The sequence below is a fragment of the Sardina pilchardus genome, chromosome 16 (genome assembly GCF_963854185.1).
Source record: "Sardina pilchardus chromosome 16, fSarPil1.1, whole genome shotgun sequence".
NCBI classification, from domain to species: domain Eukaryota; kingdom Metazoa; phylum Chordata; class Actinopteri; order Clupeiformes; family Clupeidae; genus Sardina; species Sardina pilchardus.
In genome coordinates this window covers 1,383,692-1,406,191 of record NC_085009.1, presented here as the reverse complement: position 1 = coordinate 1,406,191, position 22,500 = coordinate 1,383,692, and the positions used below count along the sequence as shown (strand labels likewise).

The following is a 22,500-nucleotide window of genomic DNA, read 5'->3' as shown; positions in this document are numbered from 1 at the left end:
CTTTCTCACAATACAAAACGTGAATAATAATCTTTCCAAGTGTGTTCGTGTGTGTGTATGTGTGTGTGTGAGAGTGAGTGTATACAGACTGTGTCTTCCTCACCATGTAAGGTCGTCCGGCGAACTCGCGGCCCTTGCCGAGCAGGACCTCGCGTGCGTGGGTGTAGTCGTTGACCACCAGGGCCAGGTGCGGGCCCAGGTAGAGTGCGTAGAGCTTGCCGTAGGTGTGCGCCAGCTGGGTGAAGAGCAGGTGCGGCGGCAGCTCCGAGCGCAGGCTCAGCAGGCTGCCCAGCAACGGCAGGCGTGGTAGGCACGGCAACCTGCCGTGGGAACGCCGCAATCCCAGGAGGCACTTGAGCAGAGCGGCGAGCGCGATCAGACCGCCCAGTAGCAGCGTCAGGCCCATCTGTGTGTATGCCCTTTAATGCACCTGTAGTGTGTGTGTGTGTGTGTGTGTGTGTGTGTGTGTGTTAAAGATAGGCTGGCTGTATGGTGTGCATGTGTTGAGTTAGTGATGTGTATATGTGAATGGGTTAAGGTTGTTTATGCTGGTGTAGCCCAGCACTGTGTTGCTATCTACTGACAAGTTGTAGTCCCACTTATATTTATAGGACCAACCCTCTCTCTCCCTCTCTTGCTCTCACAGGGGGGATGTGTGTCTGTGTCAGAGCCTTGGTTTGAGATAAAGGGTCATGGATTGTTTTGTCCATGCTGACTAGAAACACACACACACACACACACTTTGTTGGAGAGCAGAGCAGACGAGATGACTTGATGTGGGAGGGAAAGTGTGTGTGAGGTGAGCAGGTAGAGACAGACTTACTGTGTGTGTGTGTGTGTGTGTGTGTGTGTGCACATACAAACTTTATCTATTGGTAAGCAATCAACACAATTCCCTGATCAGTCAATTGAAATCACTTTGGTAGCAAGTTTGTCCCATGAGAGAGTTCTGATTAAAGATGAAAGAGTTCTGTCAGACATGGCACCCCGTACAGTAAGTAAGGGATAATGGACGACGTTCGGTTAACAGAAAAATAATGTACGTTCAACGTGGTACACTTTTCTGTTAACTGAACGCCATGGAGTGAAGTGTGTCCATTTGATGTTAGAATTTTCACTTTTAGCTGTCCTGTTTGTAGAACTACTTATTTCCGCCATAGCAGCGTGACCCACTAATTCATAAGTGTGCAGTTATCAGAAAAAATAGACATTTTAAACACTGCATCACAATAGGAAATTCAACCAAGCAGTGGAATAATAAATGATAACACTCAACTGATAGGCGGTTCTTCAACATCCCACGGCAGATGTCACTCTAGGGCACTGCAATTAATCATGACACGGTTATTGGGAATGATCATGACAGCTCTCAGTGTTTTAGATTATATAACAATGTATTTATGTAACGAAGCTGTCAGCATAATGGCATCATGTTATGACAATTTCTGACACTGATACAATCAATGGACTCTGATGGTTGTAAATGCTTTCTAAGAGCATATGATATCTGTCATGGTTATGCCCACAAGGGCATAACCGCAATACATCCTACCAAGCAATTTCGGTATGCCTTTACAAAAATGTCTTAACGGTCATGGCATGATTAGTCAAAGGCAGAAACTTAACAACCAATAGTCTTCAAATGTACAGTTTCAGCTTTCTAAAAATCACTCAAGTCACTGTCTAGAATGTCAAGAGTTTTAGAGTCTCTTTCCCTTTGTGTGTGTCAGTGTCTGTGTGTGTGTGTGTTTTCTGCCTTTTCAACCTTGAGAAGTCCAAATCATTGCCTGCCAAGGTCAGTAGCATTATGTTTGTGTTTGTGTGTAAGAGAAAGAGCCTGCTAATCGTACTGGATGACCTTGAAGTTGCCCCTCACAGAGGACAAGCGATCAGGGCTGATGGAGCAGGGTGGACCCTCCAGCCATGGAACCCTCCAGCCCTGTGCCTGCCCCTGACATGGCAGCATGCCATGGATCATCTCCATTGGAACTAACACCCCCCAATAAGGAGCTTGGAGTGACTTGTGGTATGTTCAGGAAGGCCATTGCTTGGTACCAGTGTCTGTGTTCCAAAGCTGTGGCAGCTATACCATGAACTCAGAGCTTCAGAGACCAATACCAGCTGCCATGATCTGAAGGATGTCTGGACTGACCTTTGAAACAGCTTTGATCTGCCGAGTTATACTAGTTTCCCTTCCACTAAAAGCCTTCGAGTTTAGTCTCTCTTCTTCATATATCACTTGGTTCCTCTATCTATGCATTATATCAGGGACCTTGCTGAGTTAACTCATACCTTCACACAGCAGGGTGTGCTCATCCAGACATTTATCACAGTGGCCTGTTCTCCAGCTCTCTTTCATGGTGGATAACTTAACAAATAACTCAAGCAGTTTTTCTGGTGCATATCAGAGAGCAACTCATTTCTCATTATGCATTATTATATGCACTCTTGCAAACACACACATGTACACACACTCTCTCTCTCACGCACAACATCTCGTGTCCTACTCTTTTTCATTCATTTCCATCCTTGCCGATCCTTCAGTCCCTTGGATAATCCTCCATGTTGTAGTCTTGAACACACCGCCAGATGTCACTGTTCACTCACATTGTAGAATTGAGGACTCCTATGCTGAACTCATTAGCGAATACAGTCGGCTTGCATTGAACATTGTAGGCTCGCATCATCGTCCTATTATTGTTTCCATTATTATAATTATCATTAGGCGTTTTTTTTTATATATATAAAAAGTACAGGCCAACACCCACTGGTAATTGACGATATTCGAGTCCGGATATGATGCTAAATGCTAAACATTGGCGTTGACACTAATGTCCATTAAAAGTGATAAAGTTCTAAACTTTGGCGTCAGTGAGCGTTTGTCTGAATTGTGCGTTAATATAACAGTTGCACAGCTTTTGTCCCCGTTGGCCTCCCATAACAGTCGGTGACAGTGGGTCACGCTCGCTCCGTCGATGACGTCACGAGCGCACCACGAAGGAGCGCATCTCCTGAGCGAAAAGAGCAACCGCGCGGAATGCTTCATAACGGACAAAAAGATGGACGAGAGCGCAGAGGTATGTGGCAGTAAGCATGATACGATATGTCTGGAATATGGTATGATGTTGACAATTTAATTGTACTGTTACCTAGAGCCAAACCGTCTTGCCCAGTGCAGGTGTTATTGGTAATGCGTGTGTGGGACTTTGTGGGTCGCTGGCTGCGTGGTGATAATTTATGCCAGCAAGTACATTGAAAGAATATACTTTCAACATAATTTCGATGTGGAGATCGATGTGATGAAGACGCGATGACGACCGTGCACGCCACGAATTCGACTCGAATTCCACACAGCTTGCAAGACTTTCTGCTCTGGTTCCTGCATTCAGGCGTCTTTAAGAAACTGTCACGCACGTGCCATGGAAAAGGCGGCTTTGTCTGCATGCCTCTCATGCGTGATTAAAACGGTATGTGCGCGTGTGTGAGCGGGCTCGCGAGGGTGGGATGGCCAGCTGATAGGAGCACTGAGGCAAAAGAGGACGTTTCATCTCCCCGTGTTTCCGCCCGCCGCGTGCACATACAGTACACACACACGCACACGTGCATGCATGACCATACATAGGATAGGAATACACGTTTCTTGCTTTTTTTTTACTGAAGAACACATCCAGTCTGGCTGGCATTATATGGTGTGTGTGCGTGCGCGCGCGCGCGTATGTGTGGTGTCTGCCTTGACTATGTTTAATTAATGACCCTCACTCACATATTCCTACACTCTGACTCAGTCACATACAGGGCAAACATAATTTATTAAGCAGAACATCAACTGGAGCATGACAGTCATACCAACGCTCTGTCCAGACAGACAGACAGACAGACAGACAGACGGACAGAAAAACAATCAGACAGACAGATAAACACATTTCCATCAAGGGAGGGAGCAAGCGTGCTACTTATTGTAAAGATACAGTCATACACAGATATGGAAGTGAGTTATGTTTCTGCTTGTTTATTGCAGGACTGAAGATATCGTGGTGACCTCTCCAGTGAATGTGGTCGAGTGTGTGTTGGTGACTATGTGTGCATGAGTGTGCGTGGGTGATTTTGTGTGGTTGTGTGTGTGTGTGTGTGTGTGTGAGATGGCTGAACAGGTGCTGTCTTGTCCATGGTGTCCCCTGGAGTATGAGAGTGTGCGCTCCCTGTGTGCTCACCTGCAGAGTGTGCATCCCCAGGAATGGATGTGTGCTCTGTCCCTGCTCACCCGGGCCCTGAGGCCAGCTATTACAGACAGCCATGCCCAGATCGAGCTCCCCTTCTTGGGCTTCTGCTGGCCAACGCTCCCATGCCAGTCCGGGGCCCTGGAGCCTCCTGCCATTGCTCACCCACGTCTCTCTCCAGGAGACTCCTCTCCTCTCCTCTCTCTCCCTCATCTGTCCATCTTTGCTTCCTCTCCTGGCTTCTCCTCCCGCTCTCATCTCTCTGTCCACCCCTCCTCTCGTCTCCTCTCCCTCCCCCGTCTCTCCCTCCGTTCATCCTCCACTCGTGTGCCTTTGTCCTCCCTCTCTCTCCCCTCGTCATCCTCCTCCCGCTGTCAGACAGTGGCTGTCTGGAGCTCCATGGGGAGAGAGGGGGCCTCGGGTCATATGGAAGCCCAGCAGGGGCAGCCCGGTTCGGGCCTGGCTTGGCTGGAGGCCCTGATGATGGGAGAGCTGGAGAGAAAGAGTGCAGAGGTGAGTGCCGCAAAGAAAGAGAAGGAGAAGTTGCGGCGAGCGAGGGAAGAGCTGGAGGAGAGGAATGCACAGCTCAAGCGACAGCTGTCCATCGCCGCCGAGATGATGACCGATCTTCGACGAGAAGTGATTGAGAAACAGAGGGAGCTGACCTCCAGGGAACGGTCAGTGCGGTGTCCAGCTCTGTTTGTTTGTGTTTGTAAACATGTATGTTTGTGAAGTAGGATTACCAATAGGAGGCGTTGTATTATTTCCTGAGCATTGCAGTTGGGAATGTGTGTGTGTGTGTGTGTGTGTGTGTGTGTGTGTGTGTGTGACAGAAGATGATATTGTATTGGGATTCATGATTCTTCTGATGGTGTGGTTTCCTACTGTTTGTCGGACTGTTGCGCTGTTTGCGTTGTTTCTGTATTTCTGCGTTTATGGGATTTGAAGTTTGTTTAAGGTATTTAGGTTGTGAATATATTTGAAACAAATTTACAAGGACATCTGTAAGTTCTCCAGGAGAATGTATGAGTCTGCAAAGATAGCTTACTGTCATATTTTACCCATATGATAACTAATAAGAACCATTATTTTGTATCTCTAGACAGAAGTAATCTCCTGTTGTAATATCTAGAGAGAAGTAATCAAGTTCTGTGGTAATATCTTGTAATAACATCTAGAACAGGCTGCTTTGTGTACACCGGACATCTCACAAGACTGAGGGATTCTTGCATACAGCAAAGGCTACATTGTGACTGCTGTTGCTCTAGGCAACACTTCCTTATTTGGCAGCATGGAGGGTGCTATTCAGAGGTCACAGGCAGCCCACATGGTGCCCGATGAGAAATGGAGTCTGACAGGATCGCATGAGAGTCTCTGGGTAGTCATCCTCCCTTTGTCTCTAGCCCTCCCTCCCTCTCCCTCTCTCTCTTCTCTTTCATTTCCCATGTCTCTCCTGCCCTCTCTCATGCTCTTCATGTCTAATGCAAACTACAGTATGTTTTATTGACACAACACGCATTTTTAAAATTCACATTGACAAAGTAGGAAGAATACATCCAAGACAAAATAAGGAGTGTTCCCCCCCATTCTGTCTCATAGTGCAATATAATCTGATTTGTCTTCCGGTGTGACCATCATCTGGTTCATTTGTGTCAAATGAAAGGTACTGTGTGTGTGTGTGTGTGTGTTTGTGTGTGTGTGTGTGTGTGTGTGTGTGTGTGTGTGTGTGTGTGTGTGTGTGTGTCTGTGTGTGTGTGTGTTTACGCTGTGTGTATGTTCTATGTCGCAGGCAGGTGTGTGAGCTGAGTGTGTTCCTGAGAGACACGGCGTTGAAGGAGGCCGATGCTAAGCTGCGTCTGCAGGAGTTTATTGAGGAGCTGCTGGAGAGGGCCGAGACCGCCGAGACCCTCCTGCTGGACCAACACACACACTCGCGCTCACACTCGCGCTCACACTCGCGCTCACACTCCCAGTCACACTACACTCCCGCCCACGCTCACCAGACGTACCTGCGCTATGCACACACGCCACACTGCAAGAGCTCTGGGGCCGGCATCAATGGGACCTACCAGGTACAGTACAGTATGTTTGTGGTGTTTTACACCCTAATTGTATGCCTTCACTCATCCACATGGATACACTCTCTCTCTCTCTCTCTCTCTCTCTCTCTCTCTCTCTCTCTATTTCTCTCACACACACACCCACACCCACACACACACACACACACACACGCGACACCATAATACCACGGCCTTAAGTGAAAAGGCCATATATCCGATCATCATTGTTTACATAGCTGCTTTTCTGTTGAGTTGCAGAGGGACTCTTACAGAAGTCTTGCCAAAAATAATCAAGCAGCAGTCCCATTCCACATCACTAATCCACATAATGTAAACACTACCTCATGAGGCTAACCATGAGAGAGCTCAGCCATCAGGGGAACAGTCTTGACGTGTCTCAATAGCTGTTTTCTGTGTAGTCAACATTGTGCCTGTGTGAATGTCTCTCTTCACACGTGTGTATGTGTGTGTGTGTGTGTGTGTGTGTGTGTAAAAGGATGTTGTCCACTGTTTGTTGTATTATTCTGCCTTTTGACGTCTGTCAGTGAGCTGATGTCGTTGTATGATGTCTGACTTGTAAACGTGTGAGAGGTGGGGTCCTATCGCAAACATAGATTTTTCCATTTGTTAAACACATTACATTTATCTGCTAGATGGGCAGGGAGGCTACACCAGACACCTAACTGAAGTGCTCTGTTTGCAAAGCGTCTGCTGCAACACTTTGCTTCCACTATAATCAATGGACCTGGCTGCAGCAGACGCGATAACAGCGAAAATATTACACCACTCTTCTAAAGCTATTTGTACTGTACACTCTTAAGCTCTTCAATTGCAAACCTGGTGTAGCACAGGCCTTAGTCTCTAAAAAGCCTTTCTTTCTTTCTTTCTTTCTTAATTTCTTTCTTTCATTCTTTCTTTCTTTCTTTCTTTCTTTCTTTCTTTATTTATTCATTTATCTCTCTCTTCTCTCTTCTCTCTTTCTTTCTGTTTCTTATAGAGAAGTCAGAGCGTCTCTGTTGTGTCGGGACACACGTATCAGCAACATGTGTCTCCTGATAAGAGGTAAGCCCTGTGTGTGTGTGTGTGTGTGTGTGTGTGTGTGTGTGTGTATGTGTGAAACAGAGAGAGAGAGAGAGAGCTCATGTGTGTAGCAGTGTAACAATGTAACAGTATATTGTGCCTATAGGGTGTACCCACACGTATAGTTTCTATATGTATCTCAGGTGGCCACGGGGGGTAAAGCGGACCCTGTCACTGGGCTCGTGTATGTGTGAGCGAGGGTGTGTGTGTGGGAGGAGATGGTGTTTGTGTGAGAGAGGGTGTGTGTGTGTGAGCTCCGACGAGGGAGACGACTCATGGTCAGCTGACACCTCAGAGCTGAGTTTGTGGCCTAATACACCGAGCAGAGGTAATTTGCACACACATACAAACACACATGCACACACACACACTCACACACACACACACATACATGCACACACACATTCATACAGACACACAAGCATACACACACCCACACCCACACCCACACCCACACACACACCCACACACAGATATTGAAATATAGTAATCTTTCAGGCATCATTGATATTACTTGGTGAGAAAAAAATGGTGAAATTGAACTCCAGCCCATTCTCTTGTCTGTCTTGTCTTCCTCTAGTCTCCTGTCACATTTTCTTTTCTCTTCCGTCTGTCTCCTGACTCCTCTGATTTCCTCCAGATGTCTCTCAGGCTGTCTGTCCCTTCTGCAGTAAGCCGAGCCGCTCTCTGGAGTGTGTGTGTATAGCGCTGAGGTGTGTGTTTGTGTACCTGGACGTGCACACACTCCTGAGCGCTGCTGAGGTATGTCGGGCATGGAGGAACGTGTCACGTCACTCGTCACTCTGGATCCACGTCACCCTTGAGAACACACACATCTCCTCTACAGTAAGGAAAACACACACACACACACACACACACACACGGAGAAATGCAGGAAGGCATACTATAGACTACCATACTGTAGGCATACTATAGGCTACTACTACTACTCCTACTACACACACACACACACACACACACACACACACACACACACACAAATACAGGTAGGCATACTACAGACTACTATACTGTAGGCATACTATAGGCTACTGCACAGGCATGCACGCACGCACGCACGCACGCACACAGAGAGACAACAGCTTCTATTTGCACATTAATTAATTTGTACATATTCACAAAATCACATACCCTCACCAACCTTCTAAAACTCTAACACAGACTAGCTAAGCAAAAAGCTAAGAACACTGAGGCGAGTCACTATGGTATACACATGATATGGACTCCTGCATAAACAGAGCCCTGAATGTTGAATGTGGCGTTTTGGTGTCTCTGGGCAGCTGCTGGTCAGCCTGTCGCGCTGGTGCAACCAGACACGATCTCTCACCATGAGGAACCTCACCGCACCCAGACGGAACCACGAGAGTGCGGAAGAACACTACAGGAACACACGGTGAGGGAATGAGAACGCGTGTGTGTGTGTGTGTGTGTGTGTCTGTGTGTGTGTGTGTGTTTGTGTGTGTATTTGGTTCCCGAAGTGTCATGAACTATTCTGTTAACTGCACAGCGATAAAACAGTGGAATCAATCTTTCACCTAAGCATCGCTCGCCATGATCGCCTTGTAAACATTGCAGCAGAAGATCTGCATAAAGTTTGAAATCAAAGAATCGGTTTGTTTGGAGGGTGGAGTAGTGTGAACACAGCCTTAATGTGCTCTGCGTAGCGTCAGTGACATAGATGCTCTTTTCACAGTCCACATCCATGCATGCGGTGCTGTGTTTGCATGTACTGGATATCTCCATAACTGAGTTTCTTTAGACTTGAGTGGATGTGTCTTGATTAGTGGGTGGCTGTGTTTCAGTGTGTGTGTGTGTGTGTGTGTGTGTGTGTGTTCCTCTGTGTTTATAATTGAGTGGATTTGTCTTGGTAAGTGTGTGACTGTGTGTGTGCTCCTCTGTTTTGTCCTCAGGGGATGTCTGGAGTCAGGGTTGGAGGTGTTGCTAAGGGCGACAGGACGAAGCCTGGTGGAGCTGACCGTGACCGACTGCCCCAACATTCTAACTGACCGCTGTGTCTGGCTCACCAGCTGCTATTGCCGCTCGCTGCAGACACTCACGTACAGGTGTGTGTGTGTTTGTGCGTGCATGCGTGTGTGTGTGTTTGTATGTGTGTATGTATGTGCATGCGTGTGCGTGCTTATTTCTGCATGTGTATGACAAAGAGAGACAGAGATGAATGTGTGTGTGTGTGTGTACAGTATGTGTGTGTGTGTGTGTGTGTGTGTGTGTGTGTGTGTGTGTGTGTGTGTGTGTGTGTGTGTGTGTGTGTGTGTGTGTGTGTGTGTGTGTGTGTGTGTGTGTGTGTGTGCGTGTGTGTGTATGTGTGTTCCTACAACCTCAGTTATGTGGGCTTGTGTGTTCCAGAAGTGCGACTGATCCCGTGGGGCCAGAGGTGATTTGGGCGTTGGGTGCAGGCTGCAGGAACATCACCTCCCTCCAGGTGGCGCCACTGCAGCCATGGTGAGGCCTGACCTTTACTATCTGTTATCATCACCTGCAATCTGCAGTAAGCATGTATCAGACATGTTTCAAAGGAGTATCAGCATCCGTCACATGAATATTATCTTAACCCAAAATACATTACTTTACATTCCTGAATATCTTATTCAGCTTTTATCCCAAGCAACATCTTGATTGCGACTTTTACTTGTGGTTATGAGGCGCATTTGACCAAATTTGAAATATGTAATTACTCATTTCTATGTTATACTTATGGATAGGAATAATGACCTAATGGCACATGCGTGGCTTAGCTTTGTGTGCTTATGTTGTTTTTAATTATGTTTAGTTGGTTAGGTTTAAATGTATGTGTTTGTTTGGTTGGTTTTCTGTGCAGTCTGCAACCCAGCCGCTTTGGTAACCGGTGTCTTCAGCTGATAGGCCGATGCTGGCCACAGCTCAGTGAGGTGGGAGTCGGAGGCGTCGGCTGTGGGGTGCAGGGACTGGCCTCGTTGGGTGAGACACACACGCGCGCGCACACACACACACACACACACACACACATAGGGTGACATAGGTTTTGAATAACTCATTACCTTCAATACATGACATTATCATGTAAAAGATGCATTTGTTGTCTTTGTCTTACATTAAAATTTGTTGGATCATCTGAAACATTTAAGTGTGACAAATAAGCAAAAATAGAACAAATTGAGAGGAAGGCAAAAACTTTTTCACAGCACTGTATGTACACATAAAGTAATCTTCTGTATCTGGCCCCCAGCGGCGTAAGACATAAACATAACTCAAACATTTTTGTATGAGGCAATAGCAAGGCAACTGCTCCTGCCTGCACATGGCCCACATACTTGAGCCCAGATGAGAAAAAGAAACCCCCAGACACCACACACGCACCCACACACACACACACGCAACCTCAACCATCTAATTTAGTTTCTGCTTGCACATGATGACACGCAGTTTTAAATTTACATCCAATCAGAGATCCATATATGTAATTACACGTGGTTCTCGGGGCTATTTGCGTTTTTATTAGGAAGCAGCCGCTCAGGGCTCTGGGCTCTCTACTTCTAGAGGGTTCGCCTCATATCTGCATCAATTATGGAGGTCATACCTGGAAGGACTCTACCTTTGCACACTGGACTGATGCAGACTAGAAGTATTCCACTAATTCCAGCTAGCCCTTCAGATGCTGTTTTATGCCCCCCCACCTCCCCAGCTCTAGTAACCCTATCTGACCCTATATATGCGGCGTACATTTACACTGGCACCGATGGAGGGGGTTTCTCATGGAACATTGTGATACCATGATCAAATGAATTTTCAAGTGCTTTATCGGTATGCATACCGCACATCGCTATGCTGCTCAGCTGCCTTGTGGTAATTTTGGCGTATGTGTGTATATTCTCGTTTGCGCGTGTGTGTGTGTGTGTGTATGTGTGCGCGCGTCTGCAGTGAAGAGTTGTGTGTCCCTCAGGAGACTGCAGCTGCATGGTGTGTGTGAGGTGAGTGTGTCTGTGGCGCAGCAACTGTGCAGGGAGGGGCTGCGTTGCCTGGAGACACTGGAGCTCCACTCGACCCCCGTCAGTCCAGACGCACTGCTGCACTTTCACAGTGAGTTAAAGCATACACACACACACACACACGCACGCACACACACACACATACAGAAAACACATACTGTATAGAACACACAGCAAACACAGACACATTAACAAGCACAGACAGTTCACCCAACTTGACTGCTTTACTATTACTGCTCAATCATTATCTCAATCTAAACAGTGTGTGTGTGTGTGTGTGTGTGTGTGTGTGTGTGTGTGTGTGTGTGTGTGTGTGTGTGTGTGTGTGTGTGTGTGTATGTGTGTGCAGGCATGTGTGGCCAGCTGAGATGTGTGTTGGTTCAGGTGAGCATCAGTGACTACTTCCAGGACCCTGACCGAGAGGAGGCCCACAGACACTTTAACCAGACAGTCAACAAAATGCAGGTGTGTGTGTGTGTGTCTGTGTTTCTGCGTGTGTTGGTGTCCATGTGTCTGTGTGGGTGTTTTGGATTGTTGTTGGAAGGAAAGAGGGAAAGAATATTGTCCAAGAAAAGATATAATATACTGTATGTCTGACATTATGAGTCTATCTTGGGCAATTAAATAATGTGTGTGTGTGTGTGTGTGTGTGTGTATGTGTTCATACAGGCACTCCAGAGTTCTATCCTCTCAGGAATTCTTCATCTCAGGCTGGACAGGTGCTTATCCTCCGAGGGCCAATGAGGTTGGGCTCTACACTGTGCCACAGAGCAGCATAACATATCAAACCCAACTATGTGTGTTGACTCATCACTATCCACTGTGATAACCAATCTCTCTTGTGTTAAAGATGTCAAAGAAGTCATCAAACTCATCACTAATAACGGCAATGAACAGCCTATAGCCTAATGCACACAGAGGAGTCTGATTGAAGTCCATACACATCGATAATCACTGTGATAAACAATCTACTTTGAATTATTGATTTAGCCTAAGCCATCAGTCACCACTAATCACTGTGATATAGAATCTATATTTTGATGTCAGATGCAGATGCAACAGAAGTCAATCAGAGTAATCAATAATCACTGCGACAGACAATCTAATTTTGTACTACAGATGTCATCACACTCATCACTAATTGCTGTCATAAACAATCTATAGCATAATGTTTACCAATTGTAACAGAAGTCATTCAGACTGATTCAGTCATTCAGACTGTTTGTGCACAATCTGTGTCGTTGGTGAGTGATGGCTAGCCCACATCCGATGGTCTGTTCCGGAGTGGATAGCATTGCAAACAACAAGCATCAGTCACTACCGAAGCCATACTAATGTCTCCAGAACAGAGCTGGGATGTTAGTGATTAACCTGAGAAGCACTTTAGGCTTTTAGTCACCTCAAACACTGTCTGTTATTACAAAACTCACTGCATTAGTCTTTTTACAGGCACACTGAAAAAAGACTAAACCTGTCATCAACCTCCCTCTCATTTATGAACTCCTGTAGTATAGTTTTACTGATACCTCATTTCCAAAGTCCGTTGTGCCCTTTAAAACTGTTTTTCTGCGACAGGTTTTTCTGCCAAATACTAGTGTTCTGCACTAAAGTACAACACATCATTTCAAAGGAATACTAGGGCCAATATGATCCAGTAGAGCAGCTGTACTGTGTGTTCAGATATGTCCACTGTGCAATACTACAGCGCTGCTCCTTTACCTGGCCATAGCAGAGTTGTGTGCACTCAACTGCTCTCCTCATGTTTGGAGCTGAGTGGAGCAGCTGTGGACTACATTACTTAAGGCTTGCGTTGCACATATGACTCTAGTTTCTGTGGTAGAGAAGGTGTATTTGACTCAACATAAGCTCACCTTTAATCTACATTTCAGCTATACTGTTGTGGTCTATGGGGCAGCTGTTCTCTAAACTACTATGGGACATCAAGACAGTGTTTTAGGGGTGGTAGTCATCAGCTGTAGATGTGAGTCCACCTTGTAATAATGTGTAAAAGTTGTGGAAGTTCGCCATTTATGGAACCCTGATCAGAAACAAGTCTTTTTCAGCATTGACTTGCATATATGCAGGCCAGGCAGTCACATAGCTGCATACCATGCACAGTCTGTAAGTGTGGAAGATGCATCACTGTAAGTAGGGCATGTGTACTTTGCACACTAAATTAGCTGTAATCTGAGTGGGCGCCACTGGCTGCCAGTTACAGTTCCGGATATCACAACCCCACCACCAGTCACCCACCCATCCAGTCGTCCCCCCTCAAGCCCCCGGCCCTCAGCCACATACCTCTGGACCAGCCCCCTCCGCCATCCTTAAGGGCAGCCCAAATTCACAACGAGATCAAACGAAAGTTTGGAATGACAATCTGTCAATCCTTCAATTTAGGGGGGTGAGACTGCGAATATGGAACTGTGGCTGTATCATTTTCTTTTTGTGTGCCCTTTTGCTCTAACTTCTGCGAGGTTAGTGCTAAGTTCAAGAAGGAGAAAGAGAAAGGGATATGCAGCGGCTTTTTGGCGTTTTTGGCATGCTGAAGACAGAACAGCTGGGCTTTGTCATATCTAAGAGGGCATAGTTCTTGCCAAGCACTGCAGATGGTGCTGTTACTCTCAAACTCAATAAACAATAGGCTTAAATGAACAGCTGTTCAGGGCCAAGAACTCTCTCTCTCTGTCTCTTTCGCTCCCACTCTCTATCTTTTTCCTCTGTCTTGTGTTTGTGACTTTTTGCACACTCTCTCACAGACACATTCTACACAACCTATCAATCCATCACAAGTATATTTACCCTCTTCCCACACTCTCTCTCACACACAAACACACTTACAATGGGATAGGGCAGTGGGCTTATGAAGGGAATATGATACAGTATCCCTCTCATTCAAGTATATGATGTCATGCTTTTCCACCAAACAATATGAAATCCTCCCAGACACACTCACACACATGCACACACACTCACACAGTCACACACACCAGCTGCTACCCTCAGGAAACAATACAAACAACTCATATCAATGAGCATACCTCAGACTTTGATCTTATTGTTCTAACATCTATGGTTCCTGGTCTATCTGCTAACTCCACATACATGTGACATATCATAACTCACTCCTCTCCTGACAAGTCATTCCTCATCTCACCTCTTGAGCATTTTTTTTAACTTCACCTTAGAGGTCTGTCAGTTTCAGGACTGTAGCCTAAGTGTTTTATGACTTTGTTCTCCTGCTTCTGCCTCCAAGCCCTTTTGAAACTTGGTGTTGAGGACCCATTAAATAATAAATAGCAGTAACCTTGGTTGCGTGTGTAGTAGCCCTTCTCTTTCTTTCTGTTCTGTGTGTCTCATTTAATGCGGTGACAGGCCACGGATAGTCTGTCGTTGCAACGAACGTGGATGAATCGTGAAACCGATGATGGACAAACTACGAATTGTGTTTATTGTTAAGGCGCTCGCCCACGCACCGATATACTACTGTGTGAGGTGCTGAGGTGAACTTTGGTTTAACTTGGCAAAGAAGCTGCCCTGCACGTGGCGCATATCGTAGTCTAGGCAACAGAAAAGCCTGAGTGCCTTCATCATGTTCTAGGAAGAGTTACCCTCTAGGTAAGGGAAAAAAGCTAAGCTGCTTCACAAACACTCCCTCTCATACACACACACACACACACACAGATACACGCGCGCACTCAGGACTAGACAGAGCCTGGCGCCGAAACCGACAGCACGAACACTGATATCCGTCACCCATTTCATTTGTGGTCAGATCTAGGAATACCTGTCCCCCACAGCCCCTCCTCTCCCTCGGTCTCTCTCGTAGCTTGCTCACTCACACACCAAACACACACACACTTGCAAAGTGAAAGAGGGAGCGCAGCAGGGTCGGCTTACAGTTCTCAAGTACTGCGTGACAGCGGACCCAGAGCGCGAGAATGGAGTTTTGGCTGAAGCTCGCGCTCTGTTGCACTGCCGGTGTTGTTGGAAGTGTTCATTTTGACAATAGGTAAGTATTCAAATATGTTTGTTCCACTTTTGATGTATGTTTATTGCGTGACTGTTCGCCGGGTTTCTTAAATTAAAGTGCAACAGCACTAAGAGTAAACTCTTTGAAGACTAAGCGCCGACTTATAGGTATTCCTACTTTCAGTGGGTAAGATCGCTTACACAAAGTTAAAGGGGAAAAACCCGCCTGTGAATAGAATGTAAGCGGATTAAGATCTGTGTGAGAGTCTGTGTGGGTGCATTCTTGCTGTGGTGCATAGTCTACGTCCGTGTGTGTGTGTGTGTGTGTGTGTGTGTGCATGTCCATGTTCTCATGTCTGTGTCAGTGTGTCTGTGGTTGTGTTAGGGGGTTGGGGATGCATTTTTTGTAAGTGAGGCAGAACGGGCATGCGGGACCGCGCTCAGTGCTGCTCCGGTAATTCAAGTCCGAACACGAGTGGCAACGGCCGAAATATGCGCTGCGCGTGGAATCATCGAGCCTCTGGCGACTTAAAAGTGAGCGCGTGACTGTGAGAACATGATGGTGTGAATATTTTACCATAGAAACACCACAGGACCACACACACGCAGACCTTTGCTAAAGCACGTTTCACAAATTGGTGCCGGTGATGTTTTTGACTTCCAGACAAGTGGGTCACAGTGTGGTGATGCCAAACACATGCAACCAACCAATAAGCAAAACATTCATACATGAGATAACGTGAAACTCCTCAGTTTTTCAGAATGGGATGTTATGGCGCCAGTTTTTCTTTATGGAGCTGTATTCATGTAATGTGTAAACATTATTTAGTGGTTGGCTGCCTTCAAGAAGCTTTGATTTGCTACTGCACAATTGGCCCACCCGTTTGTATCTTTGTCTGTGGGTCGTTAACACAGAGCTGGCCTTTGACAGGTTACCGAGGCCACTGGAGCTGACCAATGGGCTATGCTGGTTTGGCTCCAAAGTGGACTGCTGCTGGGGCTGGAGACGAGTCAACTGGGGAGAATGCCAACGTAACAAACAACACGCATACACACAAACACAAGTACATGGAACATAAACACACTTGCGTTCGCATATTTATGAGAGAGAGACACACAAGTGTGCTCATATGATTACATGTGCCCAGATTGTAAGCTTGATAAAACACACTGATACAGTAACCTCAAACACACACACACACACACAAAATGCTGACTGCCTCTTTGTGTCCACAGCTGTATGTGAGTCAGGCTGTAAAAATGGTAAATGTATCGGTCCAGACAAGTGTGAATGTCAACCAGGATACACTGGCAAAACCTGCAACCAAGGTACGCACGCACACACACACACACACACACACACACACACACACACACACACACACACTCTCACATTCCTAGAACATTCTTGCAAGCCTTCAACAAATGTACACAATCCACACACATCCATGTACGTATTTACACACACAGTATATTCATAGACTAATTACAGTACCATTGACTGCAAAGAACATACATTCAAATGTGGCATACAATGGGTACCTTCATAACACAAATAGTGTCCACACATACATTCTGTCTCTTATTTAAAGCCTGCTTTTAGAGCAGATATCCACACATCATATATATAGTCCCATGCATGTTCCTGTGACCTCAAACAGTTTGTCGGCATTCATTTGTCGAGGACACTGACCCTCTACTCATAAACAGTGGAAATAGAGGGAAAGGGAAGAAAGAGGGAGAGGGAGAGAGAGAGTAATAGAGGGAGGCGCGTGAAAACATTCCATCCATACTTCTGTAAATGTGTGTGTTTATATTAACATACACTGACACACTTACATGCACACACACACACACACACTGAGAGGAAAGGGATTGACCTCTGTTGGGCTCAGTGGGAGCAGAGGCCGTATTTAACCTGTGACACTCTTAGCCGTAGATGACATGTTACCTCCCACCCCCCCTCTCTTTTCCTCTTTCACACATTCTACCCTTTTTTTGTCCTCTACCCCCTTTCTTTCTTTCTCTCTCTTTCTTTCTTCCTCTGTTGTCTCTCTCCTCATATTTTCCTCACCCCCGTATTTTCTCTCTCTCCCTCTCTCTCTCTCCGCCCCTCTTTCCTGTTCTCTCTCCCCCTCTCTTTATCTTCCCATGTCTCTCGTCTCCTCTTTCTCTCCCCCTCACTCTTACCCCTCCCTCGCTTTGCTCCTCTTTGACGATGTCGCCTCCACTCTCCCTGGTTAAGACTCAACCCCTCTCTCTCTCTCTCTCTCTCTCTCTCTCTCTCTCTCTCTCTGTCTCTCTCTCTCTCTCTCTCTCTCTGGCCCTCTCTCTGTTTGTCTGTCTTTTTCTCCCTCTCCTTCTCTCTCTATCTGTCTCTCAGTGAGGCTAGAGATTAGGGGCATGTGGTTTTTAAAGGAGGTTGAGGGGTTCTGCTCTCTTTTTGTTGTTCCATCTGGTTGTAAGGCTTGTAGCCAAGAGTGCAAATGTTGTAAGTCTGTTGAAAGTGTACTGATGTGGAAGTGTCAACGACTCGTTTAATAAAAGACTGTTAAGACTCAACCCCTCTCTCTCTCTCTCTCTCTCTCTCTCTCTCTCTCTCTCTCTCTCTCTCTGTAGATGTGAATGAGTGTGGATTGAAGCCAAGGCCCTGTAAGCACAGATGTGTGAACACTCTTGGCAGCTACAAGTGCTACTGCCTCAATGGATACATGATGATGGCTGACAACACTTGCCGAAGTCAGTGTGTGTGTGTGTGTGTGTGTGTGTGTGTGTCTGTGTCTGTGCGTGCGTGTGTATGTATGTATGTGTGTGTGTGTGTGTGTGTGTGTGTGTGTGTGTGTGTGTGTGTTTGGGAAAGTTTCGTATGTGATAGCACCTTTTAATTTGTCATAAGAACAGCCATAATTTCCACAGGGAGCATTGAACTTGTTCTCCCCCCCCCCTCTCTCTGTCAGGTCGCACATGTGCTCTGGCTAACTGTCAGTATGGCTGTGAGATGAAGAAAGGAGAGGTCAGGTGTCTGTGTCCATCACCAGGGTTACGGCTGGGACCTGACCAGAAGACTTGTGTAGGCATGTGCTTTCCACACACACACACACACACACACACAAACAAACAAACAAACAAACAAGCAAGCAAACACACACACACACACACACACACACACACACACACACACACATGCACATTTTGGCATCAGTAAACATACACCCACATTAATAAATGTCTGTTTTGTCATTTATCTGCCTACGTACACTCACAGTCAGGGGCATGCATTCTGTAAGCAAAATACTGTAACACAAAGAAACACACAGACACAAATGAACACGCACTGCCATACACAAGGGATGAGTTTCAGAGCTACTTTGTGGTCTCAGCAGCTCGGTAACTTATCCATGCTCCATGTCTTTGTCATGTTCAGCATCTATGGTCTAGAGATAAGATCCAGTCAGACATCAAACACACAATGGGCATTAATGTCATTTACTTTCAAACATATATTTACTGTAGGAATACAGATGGATTATTTAATGAAATATATACAGTATGTGATGTTGTATCAGTTTGTTAACACTATTAATGCTAATAATGGGTGGTTATAAAGAGGACAAATGCTTTGGGAATCTTTTGGTCCTTTTCCATTTGTGCAGCTAGTTGCTGTGCATGAGCGTCTTGGTCTGTGTTTAGTATTCCAGTGGACACAGAAAAATAGCCATGTCTGTACTGACACCATAACATTTCCTGGAAAAATGTCCATGTCATTCACTTTTACGTAGCATTATATTCAGGAGTTCTGTCAGAAAATGTGGGCTCTATGACAGACTATAATTCTAACCCCCCCTCCGATAATATATGGGTGCTCTCTGGGGGCTCTGCTGGGCCCTTAGAATCACCCTAACTCCCCCCAGTGGCCCCCCTGATTATATGGCACATGTGAGTGGGGCCTCTGTGGTCAGATAAGCGTGTCTGGGTCAACAGGAAGACGGAAGCCACTGATAAAAACATACCAATCTATGCTGCAAAACTCGCTTGTATATAGCCAAGCTACTTATAATCTATTAGTACATTGTACAGCATTATATTGTGTAAATATTGTTATATTACTGTAGTGAATGTGCTTTGCTTCCATGTTGCTTCCATAATTTTGGGTGTAGAATACTATGTCATATTAGTGGTGAAATAAGCTACATTGTAACTTTTGTTGATTATACAAGTTGTGTGTGTTGCAGATGTTGATGAGTGCAAGACTGGTCTGGCGACGTGTCCACGGTCCAGGCGCTGTGTGAACACATTCGGGAGCTACCTGTGCACCTGCCACCCTGGGTTCCAGCTCCGCTACGCCAACGGCAGATATCGGTGTATCAGTAAGCAGACACGGAACCCTAGTTTTTAAAGGAACATTGGGGAAATAAGCTTATTTGCCATTTAGTTAGATATGAGGATACCCTTCTGTTTTCTGCACATGCAATAGCTCATTTTAACACTGTTAGTCTACACACACACACACACACACACACACACACACACACACACACACACACACACACACACACACACACACACACACACACACACACACACACACACACACACACATTCTTATACCTTTTGCTCTCTTTTCAATATAGACTACAGTGTTTCCCACATAATTTGATTCTATTTGTGGTGGTAGTGTGTTTGTGCGCAAATTTTATGATACTAATGATACTTTATGATCTTATGATACTAACTAGATTTAATTGCGATTTAGCCAGTCGTCAAAAACAGTCAACAACAACAAGCCTTGCTGGATTTTGTTTAATGTATTCTTTAAACGTGCATGCATGTTTGTTGAGGAACAGAGAGGCTGAAAGGTGCATAGCTCTACAATGAAAGGAGTTCATCTAGTTTAAGTAGTACAACATAAAATCATTGTGTGGTGGTCAGTGTTGATATTGTGGTGGGCCGCCACAAATAAGTCAATGTATGGGAAACACTGGACTAACTGGCCTAGCCCTGATATGTGTCATTTTCCTTTCGTTAAGGTGTGTGTGTATTTTGTAAATTGGGTATTCATATAGGTGCTTTTTTGTGTCATGTGTGTTTTCACAGGTGATCAATCCCTCTGCTTTGACACCCCGGGAACTAGGAAGTGCAAATGCAAAGAAAGTGCTCATGGGAAAGGCCTCTTCTGCAGACGTAATTTATTTATTTCATAATTATTCCCTGCCCTCACACATCATACGCCACATTAGAAGTTGGCTTCACAAGCACATCTGTTTGTTTGGTTTGAGTTGGCCCAGTAGGTTTCACACTGCTCCAGAATCAGCAAAGTGTGAATCAGTTTAGCTTATGATAAAGTAGAGACATTGTCCAGCAACAACAATATGGAGTAGATGATGAAGCTGCATTTGGTTTGTATTTGAAGCTGTGAGAATGAGTTCTGTGAAATCTGAGCAGGTTGTAGTGAATGAGTGTTGTGGGAAAGGATGTTGTCCCGTCTGCCAGCTGGATTAAGTAGGCTGTTTTACCAGTAAGGGCTGCTGAGTTTGGCAGGATAAGTGCTTATTATGAGCTTTCACACCATAAGCTTTTGCACTTTGAGGCATTACACTGTGAGCACAACATTATTTAATTTATGGCCATTAGTGATGCCTCGTAACCAAAATGTGTCATTGAGAGATTCATTGAGAGGCATTATACTGAGAGCATAGTATTGTTTAGTTTATGGACATTATGCCTCTCAACCAAAATATGTCATTGAGAGATTCCAGAGACCTCGGATTGTTTGTATGTAAACATTTATATGTGGTAAAGTCAGTTTGAATTACCTATGTATAGTATGTGTATAGTAGGGCCAAATGGAGTGTATGTAGTATAGTTTAGTATAGTCAGTTCGATACAGTGTTCTGTTTTGTAGCTTGAGTAACTATCTATTTACATCTAGTAAAAAACATGCAGTGGCTACAAAGAAGAATTGTTATCCCATCCCAGCTTCGAGTCAGGGTCCGGTTCGCCCTGTCGGTACTTATTTTCCCGATAATGACCAGCGTTCTATACATTATCCCTTACTTGCATGCCACCTTACAATTATTTCACTCTTCAGTAATAAGTCTAGCCTAATTCTATTTGACCTGTACACAAGGTTGTGAGATCATAGTTTGAGGGGTCACACTTAGTTATTGTATCAACTGCTTATATGGTGTGTGTGTGTGTGTGTGTGTGTGTGTGTGTGTGTGTGTGTGTGTGTGTGTCGTTCACAGTAAAGTATGTATTATGCTATATGCTGATGGTTGTTCTTGGTTGCAGCATTACTTAAGATCACCATACAACCACCTAAACCAGACAGAATTACCATTGTCCCGCCAATACCTGACATTGCCACACCAACCAAGAGAACGACAACCAAAGTAGTTAAGAAACCCACAAGGAAACCAACAACAACCACCAGAAAACCGACAACAACAACTACTACCAGAAAACCGACAACAACAACTACTACCAGAAAACCAACAACAACTACAAGGAAGCCAACAACTACAACTGCGACAACAACTACATCACTTCCTACTACAACTGAAGTCACAAAAATGGACACCACAACACCTACAAGTGCTGCTGTTATCACGGATACTACTGCTATAACAACAAATCCTCTGACAACTTCAACCACGACAACTGTAGCGTCAACCACAATGGATTTTAGAACAACTGTAGCACTGACTACCAGGCCAGCAGTAACCACGACAACTGTGGGCCCAACTCCTGTCAGAGTTTCAAAAAAGCCAACTGCGGTCCCAACTACTACTGCACCGTTAGCTACGACTACTATTCCCATGGATACCACAGCTTTCAACAATAATATTGTGGACACGCCTAAACCTAGGGGAGATGTGCACAGTGAGTACACGCTACCTACACAGACACTAACAGAACCATGTTTTCCCTGCTATATAGCCAGAGGGCAATATTCTGCGTACTCTGCTAACATTCAGTCCCGAAACGAGGATAATGATGACAGTGATGAGAATTAACATAGTGTTGTCTTACAGAACACAGTGCCTAAATTATGAGCCACAAAAAAATGAAAGCACTTTTTTGTCAGATGTTTTTGATATATTCAAAACAGTATTTGTATCCAGTAACACCTCTCCAAGCACCTTATAAGTTGATTTTGTAAGTTGATTT

At 45.3% G+C, this 22,500-nt stretch overlaps 3 protein-coding genes across 3 annotated transcripts in view; 2 read left to right on the top strand and 1 right to left on the bottom strand.

Annotated features, from left to right (window-relative positions):
• LOC134059918 (steroid 17-alpha-hydroxylase/17,20 lyase) overlaps positions 1-569 on the bottom strand; it is a 6,911-nt gene extending 6,342 nt beyond the window's left edge. The window contains exon 1 of the mRNA XM_062516469.1: positions 104-569. Within this exon, the coding sequence (XP_062372453.1) occupies positions 104-406 (303 nt within the window). The 5' untranslated portion in view covers positions 407-569. The remainder of the gene's footprint in view (positions 1-103) is intronic.
• A 2,406-nt stretch (positions 570-2,975) lies between these two features.
• LOC134060461 (F-box only protein 41-like) lies at positions 2,976-12,105 on the top strand. Its single transcript, XM_062517189.1, has 13 exons — positions 2,976-3,077; positions 4,218-4,386; positions 4,600-4,894; positions 6,007-6,289; positions 7,275-7,339; positions 8,029-8,203; positions 8,659-8,771; positions 9,289-9,441; positions 9,743-9,838; positions 10,215-10,333; positions 11,294-11,452; positions 11,711-11,826; positions 12,031-12,105. Exons 1-13 carry the CDS (start codon positions 2,976-2,978, stop codon positions 12,103-12,105), a joined length of 1,920 nt encoding a protein of 639 aa, XP_062373173.1.
• A 2,987-nt stretch (positions 12,106-15,092) lies between these two features.
• LOC134059915 (nephronectin) overlaps positions 15,093-22,500 on the top strand; it is a 9,580-nt gene continuing 2,172 nt past the window's right edge. The window contains exons 1-8 of the mRNA XM_062516467.1: positions 15,093-15,370; positions 16,262-16,362; positions 16,567-16,659; positions 17,950-18,069; positions 18,288-18,404; positions 19,563-19,697; positions 20,425-20,511; positions 21,622-22,212. Of these exons, the coding sequence (XP_062372451.1) occupies positions 15,300-15,370; positions 16,262-16,362; positions 16,567-16,659; positions 17,950-18,069; positions 18,288-18,404; positions 19,563-19,697; positions 20,425-20,511; positions 21,622-22,212 (1,315 nt within the window). The 5' untranslated portion in view covers positions 15,093-15,299. The remainder of the gene's footprint in view (positions 15,371-16,261; positions 16,363-16,566; positions 16,660-17,949; positions 18,070-18,287; positions 18,405-19,562; positions 19,698-20,424; positions 20,512-21,621; positions 22,213-22,500) is intronic.